At 50.4% G+C, this 18,603-nt stretch overlaps 1 protein-coding gene across 3 annotated transcripts in view; it reads right to left on the bottom strand.

Moving 5' to 3' along the window:
- Nucleotides 1-9,047: 9,047 nt before the first annotated feature.
- FLI1 (Fli-1 proto-oncogene, ETS transcription factor) overlaps nt 9,048-18,603 on the bottom strand; it is a 78,172-nt gene continuing 68,616 nt past the window's right edge. For 2 of the 3 annotated variants that reach the window (XM_083878059.1, XM_083878060.1), the window contains exons 6-9: nt 14,305-14,370; nt 13,841-13,900; nt 12,676-12,723; nt 9,048-11,742 (exon numbers count right to left, since the gene is read on the bottom strand). In XM_083878059.1, coding sequence (XP_083734185.1) covers nt 11,213-11,742; nt 12,676-12,723; nt 13,841-13,900; nt 14,305-14,370 — 704 coding nt within the window. In that variant the 3' untranslated portion in view covers nt 9,048-11,212. The remainder of the gene's footprint in view (nt 11,743-12,675; nt 12,724-13,840; nt 13,901-14,304; nt 14,371-18,603) is intronic. The other variant, XM_083878061.1, reaches the window with a different exon arrangement.

Genomic DNA, 18,603 nt, shown 5'->3' with positions numbered 1-18,603 from the left:
TAGAGAATATTCCCAGCTCTGGATGTATCCTTCCAAAAAATCCCCAGTGCAAACAGAGATAATCCTCCCCTTTGAAGCACAAAGGTCTTGTTCAAACAAAAACACGGCCCAGGAGCCTCCTACCAACATTTGGCTTCAGATTTGGTTCCAAACTCTTCACCTCCCCACAGCCAAATGTGCATCCCTGCAGGAAACAAGCCCTGCTCGGTGGGACCTGAGTAGTGCTGAACATTTTCTGGGGGTGATTTTAAGTGTCAACACTTTTTTAGTGAAATTCTACTTGCTCACAGTCAGGCTTTTTTGCCCCCAGTTAATTCTGTTACTGAGAGTTGTAGTGTCAGACCAAAAGAGTTTTTGGGAACTCTTCCCAGTGATGTAACTCAGCTCATCAATTTTCCATGCTGTGGTAAAATGGAAATAGTGTTAAAAGCTGCTGGACTAAGTGGCTTTAAGAGAAGGGGAGAATTCAGCAGGTCAGATGATGACAAGAGAAAGTTGTGCTGCAAATGAGCACAGTGTGAGAAATCAATGGGAATCAAACTCTGGGAACCAGGAGTGTTCAGTCCCAGTCTCAGCGTGGTGTGAACTCCTCTCCTGGGTCAGAACAAATCTCTTTACTCTCTATCTCCAATTTGCCATCTGTAACACAAACACTGACATTGTACAGGCAGCAATGCTGTGAACAATTATGTCACTTAAAGCACTTTAAGAGCCAATTCTCAGCTGTGCCAACCGTTCCTTAGTGCGCCCCTGTCACACCCTTCTCCAGCTCTGCAGGAAAAGGTCAGCACACAAAGTCCTGCTCTCATCACACATCACAGCTGCCAAAAGTGGCTTTTCTCCAGGGCCAGAACTGTGAGTAGAGGAGCAGGAGTGAGACCTTTGAGGTGACTCACAGATACTGATGTTTTAATTGTGCTGGATTGCAACCTCGCAAACCAACAGTGTAAAATATACAGTCCCAACCACCACCTCAGTGCCCCTCAATGATCAGCTTGGAAGGGCAGTTTTGATCCCCCCAAAACAAACATCAAGAAATCAGTGGCCGTGAACAGAAATCTCAGAGGGAGCAGGGAAATGAAGTGTTCAGAGTCCAGAGTGGTCTGAACCAAAAGCTGCTCCATCCTTCCAGAGCTGCTGCTGCATTTCCTCCCAAGGCTTCCTGTACAGTGCCCTGGTGAAATGTCCCCAGAAAGTGGCACTGCCAGTGCTCGAGGGTTACCAGCTCCACCTCTCACCCCTGGGAGAAGAGATCACCAAGATGTCTTTAATAGAAGCAGAAAAAAGTGTCTCCACTGGACAAAAACAGCAAGTCCGAGGGAACTCCATTGGAAAGGTCAAACCCAGCTGGGCAATGAGGGGTCAGGGCAGATTCCTGCTTTAAGTTCTGGTTTGGGATGTTAGTGTTAGTGGGAAAAAATAAATCAAATGCTCTGCAGTGACTGCCCAAGAGGTGGTGCACACCCTGCAAAGCTTAGAGGGTCCTAAATAATGCACTTCCAGGTACTGCCCTTGGAAAACCTCCCCAAAATCCTAAACCTCAACATCCTTCCTGACCCCTGGATGGAACCTTTAGCCCTGTCTGTGCAGTGTGGGTGTGAGGATGTGTTGTTCCATTTCTAGAAGCATGAAGTGCTCACAGCTCAGAGAGGAGTTGGCTGATCCCCCTGCAGGGCTGGTCACCTGGTCTTCCCTCTCCTGACAGTCACACCTGCCCCGAAACCTGCAGCACAAGGGAGCTGCACCAGGGGAAGGATTTCTGTGCTCTTTTGAGTGTTTTGGTGTTACTGGAAGGGCTCCAGGAGCAGGGGAAATTCGAGGGGATGGATCCAGGAGCAGGGGAAATTCGAGGGGATGGACGCAAAGCTGACAGGGCCCTGGCTGAGCCATCAGGCTCCCTTAGAGCAGGATCATACTGGGGCTGACTGGGAATCCCAGTGTGAGCCTCCTGCTGGTTGTCCCCCCCAGGAAACCCTGCCGGCCCCAGAGCAGCAGCAGATAGAGCTGGGGCAGAGCCCAGCAGCAGCACAACAAGGAGTGGAATTTCCTCTGGCTGTGCAGGGAGGGCTGTTTGTCACGGGGCAGATAAAGGAGGGGGGTTATCGGGGCCAGGCCACCGGGGACACGCTCCAGGGGAAAGCTATTCTGGGGGCTGTCACCCCTGCTGCCAATAAAAGAAACTTCAGTTAAGAGGATGAAAATAAATATAATCTCGCTGAGCAGAAGTGGCTGGAGGGAACCACAGGGCTGATACTGGGGAGACAAAGGCTGGGCTCTTCACCCTGACAGGGCTTTGCCTCCCCAGCCCTGCAGGTCCCTCCTGCTCTCCCGGGGTGCCCGTCCTGCCTTTGGGCCTCCCCACAGACTGGGACACACCATGGGGCTGCAGCTGCTCCACACCCTGCAAAGGTCCAAGGAGAAAGTCCTGCTCCAGACCATTCCTGCTGGATTAAGGATTTTGCTGGGAAAGCCAAGCTTGGGAATAATGTGTCTGCAATAAACTTAATTTATCTTCCCGTTTCGCAAACAACATGTTTCCTTCTACTGTATTTATTTTAAACATTCATTCAAGCTGCGCATAATATTTCAATCATTTTGAAATGGATTCACCCCTCCTGCTGGCAAATGAATAAGGCATCCTGCTGGCTGCTGGAGAAAGGGCCATGAATTAAAATAACTGCTTTTGGTGAAGTGACATGTGCTGGTTTGCTGTCTGTCTGCACACACGCTCCGGGAGGGACTGGTGAAAAGACACCCTAAATAATAACAATAACAACAATAATAATAATAACAACAAACCCCCCTGGCACGCTGTTCAGATGCTCCCACTGAGTTGCACTGCTGGATTGTGGCAGAGCCCTGCTCACAGGCTGCCAGGGAATGCCTGGAGAGCTCCTGCCTGTGCACAATTCCCTGGAAAGTGCGGCTGCTCACCATCAGATGAGTCAGCAGTGAGCAGAGACACAAGAGACAGCGGGGGCTGAGGTGTCCCATCCCCTTCCCTCTCCCCAGGCAAACTGAGCTGCTCATACCTTTGGGAATTCCCCTGGGAACAGCCAGGATTTCCAACTCATTGTTTTCCCCCTGAAATCACCCTGCCTTGATCCACGGTGGTGCTGCTGGCCCAGCTCCTGCTCCCCACAGGAGAAAACAGCACCAGGCCAGGAATGGGAGCAGAGAAAGGGAAGCAGAGAGGGAAACTGTGCAGGTTCCTAAACCCTCTGGTGAATTCTCCTGCTGTGCAGGTTCCTGAACCTTCTGGTGAATTCTCCTGCTGCAGCCCAGGGAATCTCTGTCACCACCATCACTGGCCCTAGATCACATTTAACCCCGTGACAACATCACTGGAACAAGAGTGAGGAAGGCTGGAACTCTCTCCGTGGCTGCTCCAATACACAAAAGACAATTCCTGAAGCCAGGCTGACATTCCTGTGGTGGAAACATCTGCCTGGGGACACTTGCACTTGAACAAACTCTCTGCTGCACATCAGTTCTGCCTGCTCAGGGGAGGTGGGTGAGCGAGGGGAGGCTGGACATGAGACACACTCACTTGGAGGCTCCTTTTTTTACACTGCTGACCAAATTTAAGGAGAGAAAGCATTAAATCCTCGGTCCCTTGGGCAACCACATCCCAACCAGATGTGCAAAAGAACCAGGGTAATCTGTTGTGACAGGTTGGGATGCTGGGGGGCTCAGGGATGCTGGGGGTATCAGGGATGCTGGGGGCACAGGGGTGCTGGGTGGGGTACAGAGGTTCTGGGGGGCACAGGGGTCCTGGGGATCTCAGGGATGCTGGGGATTGTCGGGATGCTGGGGGTATCAGGGATGCTGGGGGGCACAGAGATGCTGGGGAGTCTCAGGGATGCTGGAGAGCACAGGGGTGCTGGGGGGCACAGGGATAATCGGGAACAGGGATGCTGGGGGGCACAGGGGTCCTGGGAGTCTCAGGGATGCAGGTGGTCTCAGGGATGCAGGGGACCGTCGGGGATACTGGAGAACACAGGGATTTGGGGGGTCTCAGGGCTTCAGGGGACCGCCAGGGATGCAGGGGGCACAGGGATGCTGGGGGTCTCAGGGATGCAGGGGTCTGTCGGGGATGCAGGGGGTCTCAGGGACTCAGGGGACCGTCGGGGATACAGGAGAGCACAGGGATTTCGGGTGTCTCAGGGATTCAGGGCACCCCCAGGGATGCTGGTGGTCTCAGGGATTCAGGGCACCCCCAGGGATGCGGGCATTCAGCGATCCCCGCGCTGTTTTCCCGGCCGCCGCCACACGATGGCGCCGCTCCCCCGCGGACCCGCCGCCCCAACTCCGCGGGGCCTGAAAAGCGGAGCGGGAATTTACTGGGGCCGTCCCGCGGTTTATTACCCCGAGTTCAGTGCGCTCAGGGGCTCGGTTTTGGCTCGGGCAGGGTGTGTTTAGTCCCTTCACAGAAGTGTTGGGAATTGTCGGGGCTGAGTTCGGGGATGTGTGAGAGGAGGGCTGGGGGCTGTAAATATGGGCTGAGGGCTGTAAATATGGGCTGGGGGCTGTAAATATGGGCTGGGGGCTGTGAACATCGGCTGCTGCTGCACCCCAAGAGGAGCAGGGGGATTAGGGATGGCCAGGCTGGGGCTGGAGAGACCTGCATTCCACAGGGAACTCTGCCCTGGGACGTCAGAGCAACACTGCTCCCTGCTCTGTGCCTCAGTTTCCCCATCAGTGCAGTGGTGCTGGTTAATGCTTGGATTCCATGACCTCAAAGGGCTTTTCCAAACTCACTGAACCCATGATTTTACCACAGAGCAGCTCAGGACAGCCCCGGGTCCTGGCTGTGTCAGTGTTGCAGCAGTGCCCGGGGCTCCTGTCCAGAAGAAGCTTTGGAGGAGCTCCTGGTGCAGGAGGGAGCCAAACCCCCCAAGGGGTCACTGTGTCAGGGCCTGCAGGGCCATCACATCCCCTGGGATGGTTCTGAAAGCCCAAATCATACCCCTTCTCTGCCTGGAGCTCCACAAACTCTGCCGTGGAACCAGCCCAGAACCCCAGGGTGGTTTGGGCTGGAAGGGATTTTAAAGCTCAATCCTTGTACCCCCATCCTGCTCCCCTCTGTCCCCCATGGAGCAGGGTGCTGCTCCCCAAATTCCCACAGCAAGACTCCTGTGTCTTCAGCCCTCGGAATGTGCAGCCTGAGGATTTGGGGAGATGCTCAGCTCCCTGTCAGCCCTGAGCCTCCAGAAATGGAGCATGAAGGCAAATTTTGAATCCTCCACAGAAAAATCTGCCCCAAGCTGAACCCCCTCCTTAATTTGTTTTACCTTAACACTACAGTACACGATTATAGCAAATATGTGTATAAATACACACACTATTATATCAAATATGTGTGTATATATGGTCCTGTTCTATGGAATATGGACAAACCTATATGGAATCACAGAGTGCTTTAGGCTGGGAGGGACCTTAAAGCTCATCCCATGGGCACTATCCCACATTGCTCCAAGCCCTGCCCAGCCTGGCCTTGAACACTTCCAGGGATGTGGCAACTGTATAGGTAATAGATGTGTATATGTAATATAGAGATGGAATATGTGTAATGGAGGGAGGGAGGGATGGAGGGATGGAGGGAGGGAGGGATGGATGGATGGATGGATAGATAGATAGATGATAGATAGATAGATAGATAGATAGATAGATAGATAGATAGATAGATATCTGTGTATTATACACGGGTCCTGGGGGAGACAGAAAACCCAGGGAAGGTGTTCAGGGATGTCCCTGCCCTGCCCAGCCCGGCCTGGAGGAGGCTCTGCCGGCCCGAGCACGGCGCTCGCAGCAGCAGCAGGGACGGGATGGGATGGGATGGGATGGGAGGGGAAGGACTCGCATCCAGCCCTGGACTGTGCAGCTCCGGGAGACAGGAACTTCGGGAGAAGCCAAAGCAAGTAACAAGTTTGCAGCAGTTCCTGGAAAGGAAGGAGGCAGCTCTGGTGGTGAAATCACACCGAGCTGGCTCCTCACCCTCCCTGGCCACTGCAGCTTCAAACAAGAACCCCAGGGCTGGATCCTGTTGTGCCTGCCCTGGTCAGGGCACAGACTGCTCTGCCTTTGGCCTTCACATTCAGTGGGTTTGGTACCAGGCTGTTTGCTGCTCTTGGAGCCTGAAGAGCTGATTCTTGCCAAGGATCTCTAATTCTATTCTGCTAGAATAGAAGAATCTGAGCTTCATGCACAGGGATTTCTACCTCTGTAGTGGGAAAAATCACAACACACAAGCTAAATTACATGTTGTCTCTCAAGAATTGAGGTCTCTCAATTCTTTTCTGATACAACAGAAAGGTCTGGGCTCTATTTGCAGCGAGTTCTGATTTCACAGATGAAAATTTTCATGTGTATGTTATGCTGGGTATTGTGCAAAAATATACAAATAAGGCCTTTGAAGTGGATTTATAAACGCCAGCCCCTGAGGTGCCCCTGGACTGCAGCTCTAATTAACACCAAATGCAGGTTTGATGTGGGAGAACAGACTTGGGTCGGCAGCAGGCTGAAGTCTCACCGACTAATTTCACAGAAGTTATTAAAAATACTGGATCAGCCTGGCAAAGCAGCCTGTAAAAACCCTGTTATTGTAATAGGGTAATGAAGTAAAGCTGGCTGCTTTCACCCAGCATTTCCACACTGGTGGCTCTTTCCCTGTGCCACAGGGGTGGGGAACAGCAGCCGGGCTCATCCCTCCTGTGAGCACAGAGCGTTCACTGCCAGGGGTGTGGATGGAGCACTGCTGGGCAAGCCCAGCCTCGCGTTAAATTATTTATTAAATTATTATTTATTATCAAATTATTTACATCCACAGAAGTTCTGGAAGGTTTCCCTCATAATTAATGCCTCATTTTGGGGGGGAGTGCACCTGTTGGGTGCGAGTATGAGAAATTAATCTTTGTCTTTACTAAGGGAAAGTCTTGACACAGGGAAATCCCTCTCCTTTGCCACAGCACTGCAGCTGTTTGGAGGTTCATCCTCAGGGCTAAAATACAATTTTTAGGTATTTAAAGCAGGAAGGCACCAGTGTGCATGGGAGTGGGTTCTGGCACAATCTCAGGGGTTCTTGGCTCTGGAAGGATTTGTTTTCCCCTAGTTTAGAGCATCTAACAAGTGCTTAAACTGGGAGCTCCACCTTCCAGTGGGGATAAAAGCCTGGTTCAAAACCCAGTTCAAAGCAGGTTCTAAACCTGCTGTTGGTAATTGAGCAGGAGGAATTCACACACACAGAGGCAGGACCAGCTCAACCAGAGAACAGCAGCACAGAGATCCAGGCAAGGGAGACAGAGCTCGGAGCCTGTAGAGCCATTGCTGAGTCCACCCGATGCACAGGCTGCGCTCTCTATTTATAGATAGAGGAATGTAGGGTTAGCTCCAGTCTGGCATGTTTGAGCAAGATCCCACTCAGGGTTTGAGGCTGGTGGAGCAGAAATCCTGGGGAAATACCAGATCCCTGGAAACCAGCAGCTGAATTCACCCTGATTGCAATGGGATCAGGGTTCCCTGGGGGGCTCTGAGCCCTGAATGTGGATGTAGAGAAGGTTTTGTGCTGCCCCCGTTGACTCCCAGCTCACATCCATGTGATCCCAACCATCTGTCTGCTAAACTTTCTGAATTCAGCCTGAAATACTCGAATTCCATCTGCCTCGTCCTCCTGGGAAAAGCAGAGAGCAGCATTAGGGCTGTCAAATTCCTCATCTACTTTGTCCCAGCGTGCCCCAGAAACTTGGGATGGGAGAGGAGATCCTCCTGATCCTACTCCTGGCAAAGTCAGGCTGGTTTTGAGGGGCACAAATTACCTACTCCAATCTCTGTCTTGTTACTCTTTTTCTACATGAGGAATGTTAATTATTAATATCTTATGAAAATGCTCTAAAAGGTGCCTGGGCAGTGCCCCAGCAGTGTGAGGCTGTCTGGCACTCTGGGAGGAGATCTCCTCGCTCTAAAATCTCTGGATTCCATGGGAATGCCTGGAGTGAGAGGCAAAAATCTGTCTAAAGCTAAATATTAGCAAATACTAGGAAAAAAAAATTAATATCTAAAGCTAAATATTGGTGAATACTAGAAAGGATTAATGGCAGTGAGTGCCCTGAAGGGAAGGATGAGAGGAGGCAGAGATCTGCTGCTGATCACCTCCTGCCTCAGAGGGGCTCCTGTAACACACTGGGCAGCCACAATCAGATGCTTTGTAAATTATTGGTTATTTTCAAATGTCTCTTTTTCCCTTTAAAATTCCTGCTGGCCAAGCTTTGCTATCAGGGACATCATTGCACTCTCATAACCTCCAGGTTCTGCTTTTAGATGCTTTTGTGCAATCTCATCTTCTGATTTTCCTATTACTGGCAGGCGGGCAGGACATGGCATTCAAATAAAATACTCGATATTTCCACTGATGCTGCACGGCCAGAATTAATCTCTGCCGCTGCTGCTGCTGCAGTGGAAAACAAGGGAGATAAGCAACAAACCACTCGCTCTTGTGACTAAATTGAGCAACTCTGGTGGAATCCACGGAGGGAGCAGCTCTGGGGTGCTGGAAGTGGCCCTTTTCCCGGGCCAATCAAGCTCTGTCCCGGCCCTCAGCAACAAAAGGTTGTGTGCAGGAAGGAAGTGCTGTGCTTGTGCAGCCCTGGCTTCCCAAGGCTTTATCAGGTCTGCAGGAGCTCCAGATATCTCTCAGGACCACTGTGCAAAACTGCAGGAAGTGCCTCCGCCTGACCTTTAGCCACAATCAGAAGATTCCTTGGCAGAGGTTGTTTTTGCAGCCTCCACCTCAGGAATGCCGCGGAGCAGCGGCTCTCCCTGGGGTTTGGGGAGAGGTGGGGGACAGGAGCAGGCTGGGCACTCACTGACATTCCTGGGGGGCCCTGGGGCACCCCAAGAGCCACCCCGACCCTCCAGCCTCTGAGCTCTGCCTGCCCTTCCACTTCCTCTGTCTCTCCACGGACAAGAGCTTGGGTTTTAATCCTTTCAACAGCCAAATCCAGCCTGATCAACTCTGGCAACAATTTTCTGGAATGAGTCAATGCTACAGGGATCAGGATGGGTTGCCACTGCTGTGGGGCTGCTTGCTTTCCATTTTTTAAACTAAATTTAATTTCAAGTGTGAGAGGGGAGGGAGAGAGTGGGACAATGTGATGCCTTAGAGAAGAAAACCACCATTTATTTTGTCACTTTTTTCTTTTTTTTTTTTACATCATCTCCTTCATACAACCGTTTCACTGTAACATCAATACGCTTAGAAAAAACAGCAAACCACCAAGATAGCTTGCAAAATTATATATATATATTTTAATATCCAAAACAAAAAGTACATTGCATATATATAGTAGCAAAAGCCCCGTTTCCGTGGGTAGTTCCTTCATACTTAAATTTTGGCGATTATTGCAGAAATGTTACTTAAAAACACCCCGAAAGCACTAAGGCCTAACTGAATTAGCTTGATCTTCTCTTCCCACTCTGTTAAATAATGGCATCAGTGCTTGTGTTTGACGTTCTGAGCAGACTCCAACGCTCTGCTTTCACACTCCCCTCCTGCAATTGGATGCACATGGACCAAATCCCACCCCCACGGGGTCCCAGGGGTTGGTCTAGACTAGATAGTTGTGATCCCGTTAATTGGCTGCCACTTAATACAAGCCGGCTAATGGGTTGTACATGGAAATCTCGCCCCCCAGACATCTGTTCCAAACCCCAAAGGCTTGTGGTTTACCCTCTGTTTATGGCACCGAACCACCGCTTGTGCAGCGCCGCATTCACACAATGTGCAAAGCTGGGGATGGCCCAGAGTTCTGGGAGGGGTCGGATTTCCACAAAACCCCCCAGCAGGAGCCATCGAAAAAAGAGAAGAGTCTCGTAGTTTTATCTATGAAGTGGTTAAGGTCTTCCCAAAGTTCGGGGTTTGGGTGAAAAGCGATCACAGAATATTGCGACGGTTGCCTCGAGATGTCGGGCCTGTTTCCAATCAGCCTCACTGCAAACATGGGAGTGAGTGGAGGTAATTTGCAGACAGCCACAACAGGCTAATACAGAAAATCCTCTCCTCTAGACAAACCCAAGGCAATCCGGAACGTTTCTGGCCACTTTGGGGGTCAGTCATGGATCCAATTGCAGGACCAAGCCTATCTCCAACAGATACATTACTCATGTCATTTTTTTTTTTCTTAGCAAAAAAGTACAAAGCTACAGCCCAAATGTACAGATTTGAAAAGATGTACAAATTACATTAAAAAAATAAACAAAAAACAACCGAGTTGATAGTAAAAAAAAAAAAAAAAACAAACCTGCATTTGTGACCGAGGTCAACTCGTTTTTTATTTACTCTTTCTTTTAAAACTGTGAGATACAGGGAAAAAAAAATAACTCTGCATAATTTATACAGTAATGTGCCTTCTGGTTTGTTGACCCTTGTTTTTGACGGTCTGACAAACGCACAGCGTTCGCGAATCGGTGCTTCCAGAGCCCCAGGGCTGAGCCAGGGCCCTGCTGTCGTTTATTCACTTCACTTCTGCTCTCGAGGAGTGTCTGTGCTTGACTTTGTGTCACGTTTTCTTCTGGTTCCTTGCTGCTTTCTTGAGTTCGCACACAGTCGAATGAAGTTGTAGTCTAGGAAAGTTCCTTCAATGCCCTTTACTTCTTAAAATATACATATATATATATATATATATGAATATATATATATTTAATTTCCAGTTGGGTGAAAAATCCTCCTCTGCCTTAGAGCTAAGATTCCAGTTGTGGTCCCCTGCAGCCCAACGTCCTCCACTGAATGGTCAAGTGGCCAGTGAGAAAAAACCCCATTGTGGTCACCTTTTCCTACAACCCGCTACTGGATCTATGCCTCGTCAAAAGCCTTTGAATTCTTAAAAATTCCTCTCATCCAAAAGCTAGTAATCATTCCAGGGAATGGTGAACCATCTTCACTGTCACTTCCTACAGAGGACACAAGCCTTAAACACCAAAGGAAATGCAGAGTACTGGCCCACAGGAGCTTCCATCTCTCAGTTCAAGACACAAGAGGCAAAGTTACAAAAGTAAAAAAAAATTTGGTCCAGGAATAACAAATCCAGTTTAATTCTTCCCCAGAAAGGCCACGATTATCCATTGAGGGTCCCCCCAAAAAAACCCCAATAAAAATCCCAGGAGTAAAGAAAAAGTCCAACCAAGCCTGCTGGAGGCCACTGGCAGAATCAAAGCACTTTTAGTAATAGCTGCCCAAGTGTGGTGCGACGTGGGCATTGGGGTGGCGGGGCACGTTGGGGTTGGGGTAAATGCTCCCTGCAGGGGAGGTCCAATAGGGGGAGGCCGCCCCGAAGAAACTGGACGACGTGACAGGCATGGAGGACGGGTGTGGGGGCACAAAGTTCACCTTCTGCTGGTGGGCGTGGTAGGACGGCATGTAGGACAGATCCGAGGGGTACTTGTACATGGAGGACTCGGTGGGGTGGGGCTGCAGGGCCTGGGCGATGCCGTGAAAGTCAAATTTGTAGGCGTAGCGCTTGCCGTGCACCTTGGTCATAATGTTCTTGTCGTAGTAGTATCGCAGCGCCCGGCTCAGCTTGTCGTAATTCATGTTGGGCTTGCTCTTCCTCTCGCCCCAGCGCCGCGCCACCTCGTCGGGGTCCGTCATCTTGAACTCGCCGTTGGTGCCCTCCCAGGTGATGCAGGTGGCGTTGGAGCTGTCCGACAGCAGCTCCAGCAGGAACTGCCACAGCTGGATCTGCCCGCTCCCTGCAGACAACCAGAGCCAAGGGGGAAAGGAAATGACTCGCGGCCTTCCTGCTCCGGGCCACAGACAAAGGCAGGAAACAGAAGGACTATCTCGATCTCGACTGGGAACTGCTCCTTCAGGGCCTTGGAAAGGCGGCCCTAGGAGTGGATAAACTGTTCCCAAGCAAACAAGTTACTCAGCCCTTTGTTCTGGGCCTGGGCCTGAGGTCACGTTACGTTTCATAACGGTTGCCTTTGGCCCCAAAATCCTCGGGCTGTTCTGGTGAACAGGGTTTTCTGTGAGGACACTGCTCTGCGGGGTTTGCACTGACTGGTCAGCACAGGGTACCTCACCCCTCCACTGCTCACTGTTTGCCATGGAGATTGTTTTGGAACGCTCCAGCTCCCTTTCCAGTGGGTGATCTGAGTTACACGGGGTGATTTGTTCCCCAGACGACTCCTGGTTTTACTCAGTGTGGTTGTACAAGGGTGAGTTAAGAGCCTTGCAGGCATCCCACGTGTACAAGTTTGGTTAAGTTGGAGAGGAATTTCCTCCAGGCTTACTCCCTAAAATCAGGGATTATTTACTGCAGATGATGTGCTAGGGACAGTTTCAGAGATGTTTTGTGCCTTTTTTTTTTAATAACCCACAGCAGGCAGCAAAAAATTAATCCGCACTGCAAATCTGAGAGACCAGCACTTAAATCCCCATTAAAACTCTTCTTAGGGAATGCTGGGTTTGGGTCAGAACATCCAGGATGGTGATTTTGTCCTGACAGAGATGATGCTGCACCATTTTCCTCACGTTTTTTAAAGGATTTTGGCAAAAGCCCTTGTGAGGTGACAAAGTTCAGTGGCTCTCACAGGTCCCCCCAGGGGTGCAGGGACAGGAGCTGCTCCAAGAAAAAAATCACCTCTTTGATAAGGGGGGTCTGAAAAGTAAAATGAACTCACCTGGATTGGCGAGACGGCTGCTGGTGGGCCCCAGGATTTGGTAGGGATCTAAAAAAATAAAATAAAGTTTAAAAAAAAAAAAAAATCACCCAACAAAATTTAAAGGATGTTTCAACAAAAAGAAACTCTGGGTCATTACATTTTTTCTAGAATCTAAATTTTCATTTTCTTTCTTTACTCCCAGGGCCTGGAAGTTCTCCTTCTTTCCTTCTTAGCAAACCTCCAAGTATTTCTGGAATCCAGAATGGCACAGGCACAGTTTCTGGCACTGCTCTCAGACCTGCCTTTGCAGCCTGGGATCTCCTTGGCCATACCCTGCACTGGGTGACAAACCCCTGTGGGACAGGAGAACAGCCACAAAGCAGGAGCAAAGGTATTTCTCCTTACAAAAAAAGAGCTAAATAAAGAGGAGAGCAGATGAGATTTTCAGATTCACTTGTTAGCAGCAGAGCCTGCAGGAAATACTCACCCAAGTCTCTCTTTGTGGAGCAAACACAGCCTTAGAGAGATGAGAGTAACAGGAGTTTGCTGCTGGCTCCACCGAGGCTGAGTGGTTCTTGAAAACCCCACAAAGCATTTATTGGGAATGAATTCCTTCCCTTTCTGTGGGGCCTCCTCAGCCCTAATTTCTACACTTCTCCTCTGGGTCGTGGTGATTTGGATCTGCAGCGTTTGCTCGTGGATTGAATCTTTGCCAGGAGAGCCGAGCCCCGAGTGGAGGGAGGGATGGGAAGCAGCTGTGCCGGGCAGGGAAGGTGGGAAGGCAGCAGGGAACAGCTCTGCTCTGCCCAGTGGGGCTGCTTTCCTCCCCTGCTCTGCCCAGTGGGGCTGATTTCCTCCTCTGCTCTGTTCAGGGGGCCCCCCTGGGATGGCTGGAGAGGATTCCAGAGGGAAGGGACGAGCTGGGATCCCCCAAGGGGATCAGACACTGCAGATCCTGCACTGGGATATTCCTTTGGCTGGGGAGAGCCAGAGCAGCTCCAGGGGGATCAGACACTGCAGGCCCTTCTCAGGAATGTTCCTTTGGGCAGGGGCAGAGCAGCCCCTTGGGGAGAGCTGCTGGCACAGCTCAGCCCCTGCCCTGAGCCTGTCCCTGCCTGGGGCTGCTCCCCACTGGAATCCCCCAGGCTGCCCCCAGTCCCAGGCTCACAGACCCCACTCTCACCTGGCTGGGGCCGCTGCTGCTCCGTCTTATTCACATTTTGTGTCCCCGCGACAGGAGGGCCTGGAGAGAGAGAAAAGGGCTTTATAGGGACAGAGAACAGGGACAAAGTACAAAATACATCCCGCAGGAAACACAGCAACTGCAAGGGAAAGGTTTGCTCAGACCAAGAGCTGGTATTTTGGGGATTGAGGTGTCCCTGGAAATTTAAATTTTCAGTGTAACTGAACTGTCCAGATCTGTCCCTAAACCCCTCACAGATGGGACAGGCCTGTGATCAACGGGGTGTCTGTGCAGAGGATTTGCCCCTTAAACAAACCCTACAAGTGTTACCCTGTCCATAACATCATTCTGCTTCTTATCTGTCCCCAATCTCCCTCTTATCTATCCCCAAACCTTCTGCCACTCCTGACACAGGCCAGCTGAGCCCATTTTCATCTTCCATTGCACAGTTTGGGACAACTTACTTTTGGAGAGGCCAGAATTGCCATTACTGCCCCATCCTGCTCTCCTGACTGCATCATAGGAGGGATCTAATGACAAAACACAACAGGCACACAGGGCTTGAAATGAATTTTTCCTAGAAAAAATACTTGTGTAAGAATCTTTGCTTTGCTTTGTGGCCCCAGCTGGTTTGGCTGCAGTTTTTTTTCCTCTCCCACACCTCCAGTGCTCCCCTAACCCCTCACAGGGGTGTAAAAAGGGCTGTAAATGTGAATTCTGCAACAAAAATGCAGCAAAACACTTTCTGACCATGAAATGCTGTCACTGCACTCAGTGGAATCCAGTGTGACCCATCCCAGCCAAAAGGAGACCCCAAAATTAAAATTCTCTCATCCCAAAATTCAGAGGACCACAGGCAGAGGAGGAGGAGGAATGGATGAACCCTGTTGTTATTATTATTATTTCACAGAAATTAAATGAGGATTTTAAACCTGGGGAGGATTTGAGGTCACAATAAGGGGGTTGTTTCAAGGAGAGGGAAAGGGAGGAAAATCATCCTCCAGGGACATCCCAAGTGCAGCAGCTCCTGCCTGTGGGATCCCTGAGGATCCATCCTGCACTGGCACATTCCTGCAGCGCTGGGAAAGCCGCTGAGGCTTTGAAATGACAGACCCGCAGTTATTGGCATGGGGAGGGAAACAGAAATGGGAGAGGGGAGGGTGGAGGAGCCAGAGGAGGAGGGGAGAGGGGAAAGGGGGAAAACAGAGCTCGTGTGATCAGCCCGGTTTTATTTTTATTTCACTTGTTTGTTTTTTTCCCTTCTTTTGCTGAAACCACAAACCCCACTGCAAATAGATCAGACTGGAAAACAAACCACTGTGGTCTCAGCTGGGACAGGGAGTGGGATGGGACAGCTCGGGGAGAGGGAGGGGACAGCCTCATCCACACTGCTCCAGCAGGGATCCCTGTCCCATTTGGGATCCCTGTCCCATTTGGGATCCCTGTATCCATTTGGGATCTCTGTCCCCATTTGGGATCTCTGTCCCCATTAGTGATCCCTATCCCATTAGGGATCCCTGTCCCATTAGGGATTTCTGTCCCATTTGGGATCCCTGTCCCATTTGGGATTCCTGTTCCCATTTGGGATCCCTGTCCCCATTAGAGATCCCTGTCCCATTAAGGAACCCTGTCCCATTACAGATCCCTGTCCCATTTGGGATTCCTGTTCCATTTGGAATCCCTGTTCCATTTGGGATGCCTGTACCCATTAGAGATTCCTGTCCCTTTAAGGATCCCTGTCCCCATTTGGGATCCCTGTCCCATTTGGGATTCCTGTCCCCATTAGGGATCCTTGTCCCATTGGGATCCTTGTCCCATTAGGGATCCCTGTCCCCATTTGGTATCCCAGTCCCATTTGGGATCTCTGTCCCATTAGGGATTTCTGTTCCCATTAGGGATCCCTGTCCCATTTGGGATCCCTGTCCCCATTGGGGATCCCTGTCCCCATTAGGGATCCCTGCCCCATTCCAGATCCCTGTCCTCACTCCATGGGGGACAGGGCAGTGCCCTGGTGCTGTCAGGACCTTTCTCCAGTCCCTGCCCTGAACAAGGTGCTGTTCTGGGGGGCATTTTCCATTTTCCCGGCTGGAAATCCACGGTGTAACCCCGATGATTCCCAGACAGAGACAGAGCTCTCCCAGTGACCAAAGCCAGGAGGGCAGGGACGGGGCCTGGAGCAGCCCCTGCCCGTTCCCATGTCCTCCCTGCAGCCGGGCTCTGACTCCCATCCCTCCCCTGGGACATCCCTCTGAATTATTGCAACCAGAGATATCAGAAATGTGTTTGAGGACACTGAAAAACACAAATTTTGCACTGAGAGAAGCAAAACCCTCAGCAACGTCCACCAAGTGAGATGTTAATGCACATTTTGTTTTGTTCAGCCAATAAACAGTTCTGTAACGTAACACGAATGGAAATGCCAAATGATGATGATGTCAAGGCAGCAATTCTTTTTCCAACAGAAAAGTCCTTTTCAAAATTAGGAAAAAAATTGGAATTTTTTGGGAAAAAAAGTAGCGGAACTCAGTGAAAATTTTCAGTTTTCTCTGACTTTTTTGGGGGCCAGATCATTGAGTCAATGGAGTCAACTGCTACAAAGGAGCTGCTTGATCCAGAGTCATGTTTTGAGTAAATAAATAGGGCACGACTTGGGGAGATGATCTGCCTCCTCCTCCTCCTCTTCCTCTTCCTCCTCCACCTCCTCCTCTTCCTCCTCCTCAGGTTTAATCCAGGCCTTTGCCTCAGTTTTTCCTCTATAAATACGGATTATGGAGCCACGAGTGGGAATGTACAGGGGCAGCCCTGTGCTGTAGGATGAGATTTTTTTCCCTAATAAAAAGGGTTAAATATGATATTCAGCCATACAGACCCTGCTACTGAAACACTGTGTGCACTCAGCTACTGCAAGTTTCCAACTCTTTCCCTCCTCTTAAAAAAAAAAAAAAAAAAAATTCCAAGTGCAGGAAGCTATTTTTATTTCACAAAAAATCCCTGCAACGTGAAAGAACCACACCAGCCCTCCCGGCTTCCCGGCCCAGGCTCAAAAGCTGAATGTGTTTAAAGCAAAATGGAAAAGGCAGAGCCAGGGAACCCTTCCAGAGACTCAGGTTCCTGCAAAAACAGGATCATTCCCAGGACATGACGCCCAGGGGCTCGAGGAGATCCCACAGAACTCCGGCCAGACGGTGACAGGGAGAGTCTTATCTGTCATTTAAACCGTTTGGATTTTACACCAAAACTCGCCACGGGATGGAAATTCAATTAGAAGGCTCGGACTGGGGTTCTCTCCTGGTGTAAATCAGCAAATGGCTACAGGGAAAAGGGGGCAAATCTATCCCAGAAAAGATCAGGTCCCCGTGTCTGGTTTAGAGTTAAAAGGCCCCATGGAACAAGAGCCCAATGACAAATGTGTGTTCAATACAAAATGGAATTAAAGAGCACAAAATAAATCATAGATGCTTTCAAGAACTGTCATTCTGCAGCTGTCTGGTTTATGTCCAGAAATTCCCCAGCCTGAACGCTCAGTCTATTAGGAGGAAGGTAAAGGATATTAATAATGCTTTGCACTTTCACAGCACCTTTCAACTGAGGATCTCACAGCTTTGCAAACATTCGCACTCACGGCGCGCCTGGGAAGAAGGTTAAATATCATTTTATTTATTCGCAGGCAGAAATGCACTTTCTGCAGGCTTGAGCTGCCTGTTCCAGATTCAAGTCAGGCTGTGTGGGGCAGGCTGCAGCCCTGCTCTCTGCACCCTTTTAGCCCTGGTTCTCCACTTTCCCACCCCAAATCCCCCTCGCTGCTCTCTGTGCCCAACTCTCCCTGTCCTCCCTGGAGCTGTGTCCCCTCCCAGCCCCTCCGGGGCGTATTTAGTCTGAACAGCCTGATGGATATTGCTGGGGGCAGATGGGCAGACACACAGACTCCCTTCCCAGGAAACCAGCCTGAAAACCCCCAGGTGGGTTCCCAAACCCTTGTCAGTCCTTCCAGCCCAGTGAGGGAAGGCTTTGGGGAGTCTGTGTGTGAGATATGATGAATTAGGGAGCAAATCCTCTCTGATAAGCTTTAAAAGATTTAAAAAAAAATCAAAAAAAATCCCTCTGGTGTTTTATAAATCTGAGAGTTTGGGACAGAAGGGAGGCAAGGGGGGGTTCAGGGAACAATGGGCTCACAGTGCCTGAGCTTCCTGAGCTGCAGGGAGGTGCTGACAGCCCCTTCATCCTGCTCCCCCAGAGGAGCTTTCCCAGCCAGGCCTGGGCCAGGACCACTCTGTGCCACCAGCCCTGACCAGGCTTTCCAGGACCTGGAATATCCACATCTTTTAGCTTTTTATTTTTCTAGGATGGAATGTCCACTTCTTTTAGGTTTTTATTTTTCTGGGATGGCTACAGTGGGGGTGGGTCATTTATGGACTAAATGCTTTATGGGCACTATGGGGAATCTTATTTGGGATGCCACCCAAGACTGGGAAAGGATGGAGAGCCCAGGAGTTTCTGGAGCTGGAACCTTCAAGGAAATTCAGCTGGAGGGTGGGAAGGGGCTTGTCCTGAGCCATGGAGACAGAGGCAGGAAGGGGAAGGCAGACCCAGGTGTGCTGGGGGATCCACACCTGAGATGTGCCCAAGTGGTCACTTGTGTCTATTTTGTGGCAACCACTTTATTGGAGAGAGGGAAAGGAAAGGAGGGTCAGGTACCTGGAGAATCCTGTGGGTCTCACAGCCCAGGTTTGAAACCTTCTCCTTCCCCTTCTCCTGATTTGCTC

Source organism: Zosterops lateralis, assembly GCF_965231275.1.
Source record: "Zosterops lateralis genome assembly, chromosome: 25".
In the NCBI taxonomy this organism is placed as follows: domain Eukaryota; kingdom Metazoa; phylum Chordata; class Aves; order Passeriformes; family Zosteropidae; genus Zosterops; species Zosterops lateralis.
Note: the sequence above shows the minus strand (reverse complement) of the source record. Positions and strands in the feature narration are given on the sequence as shown.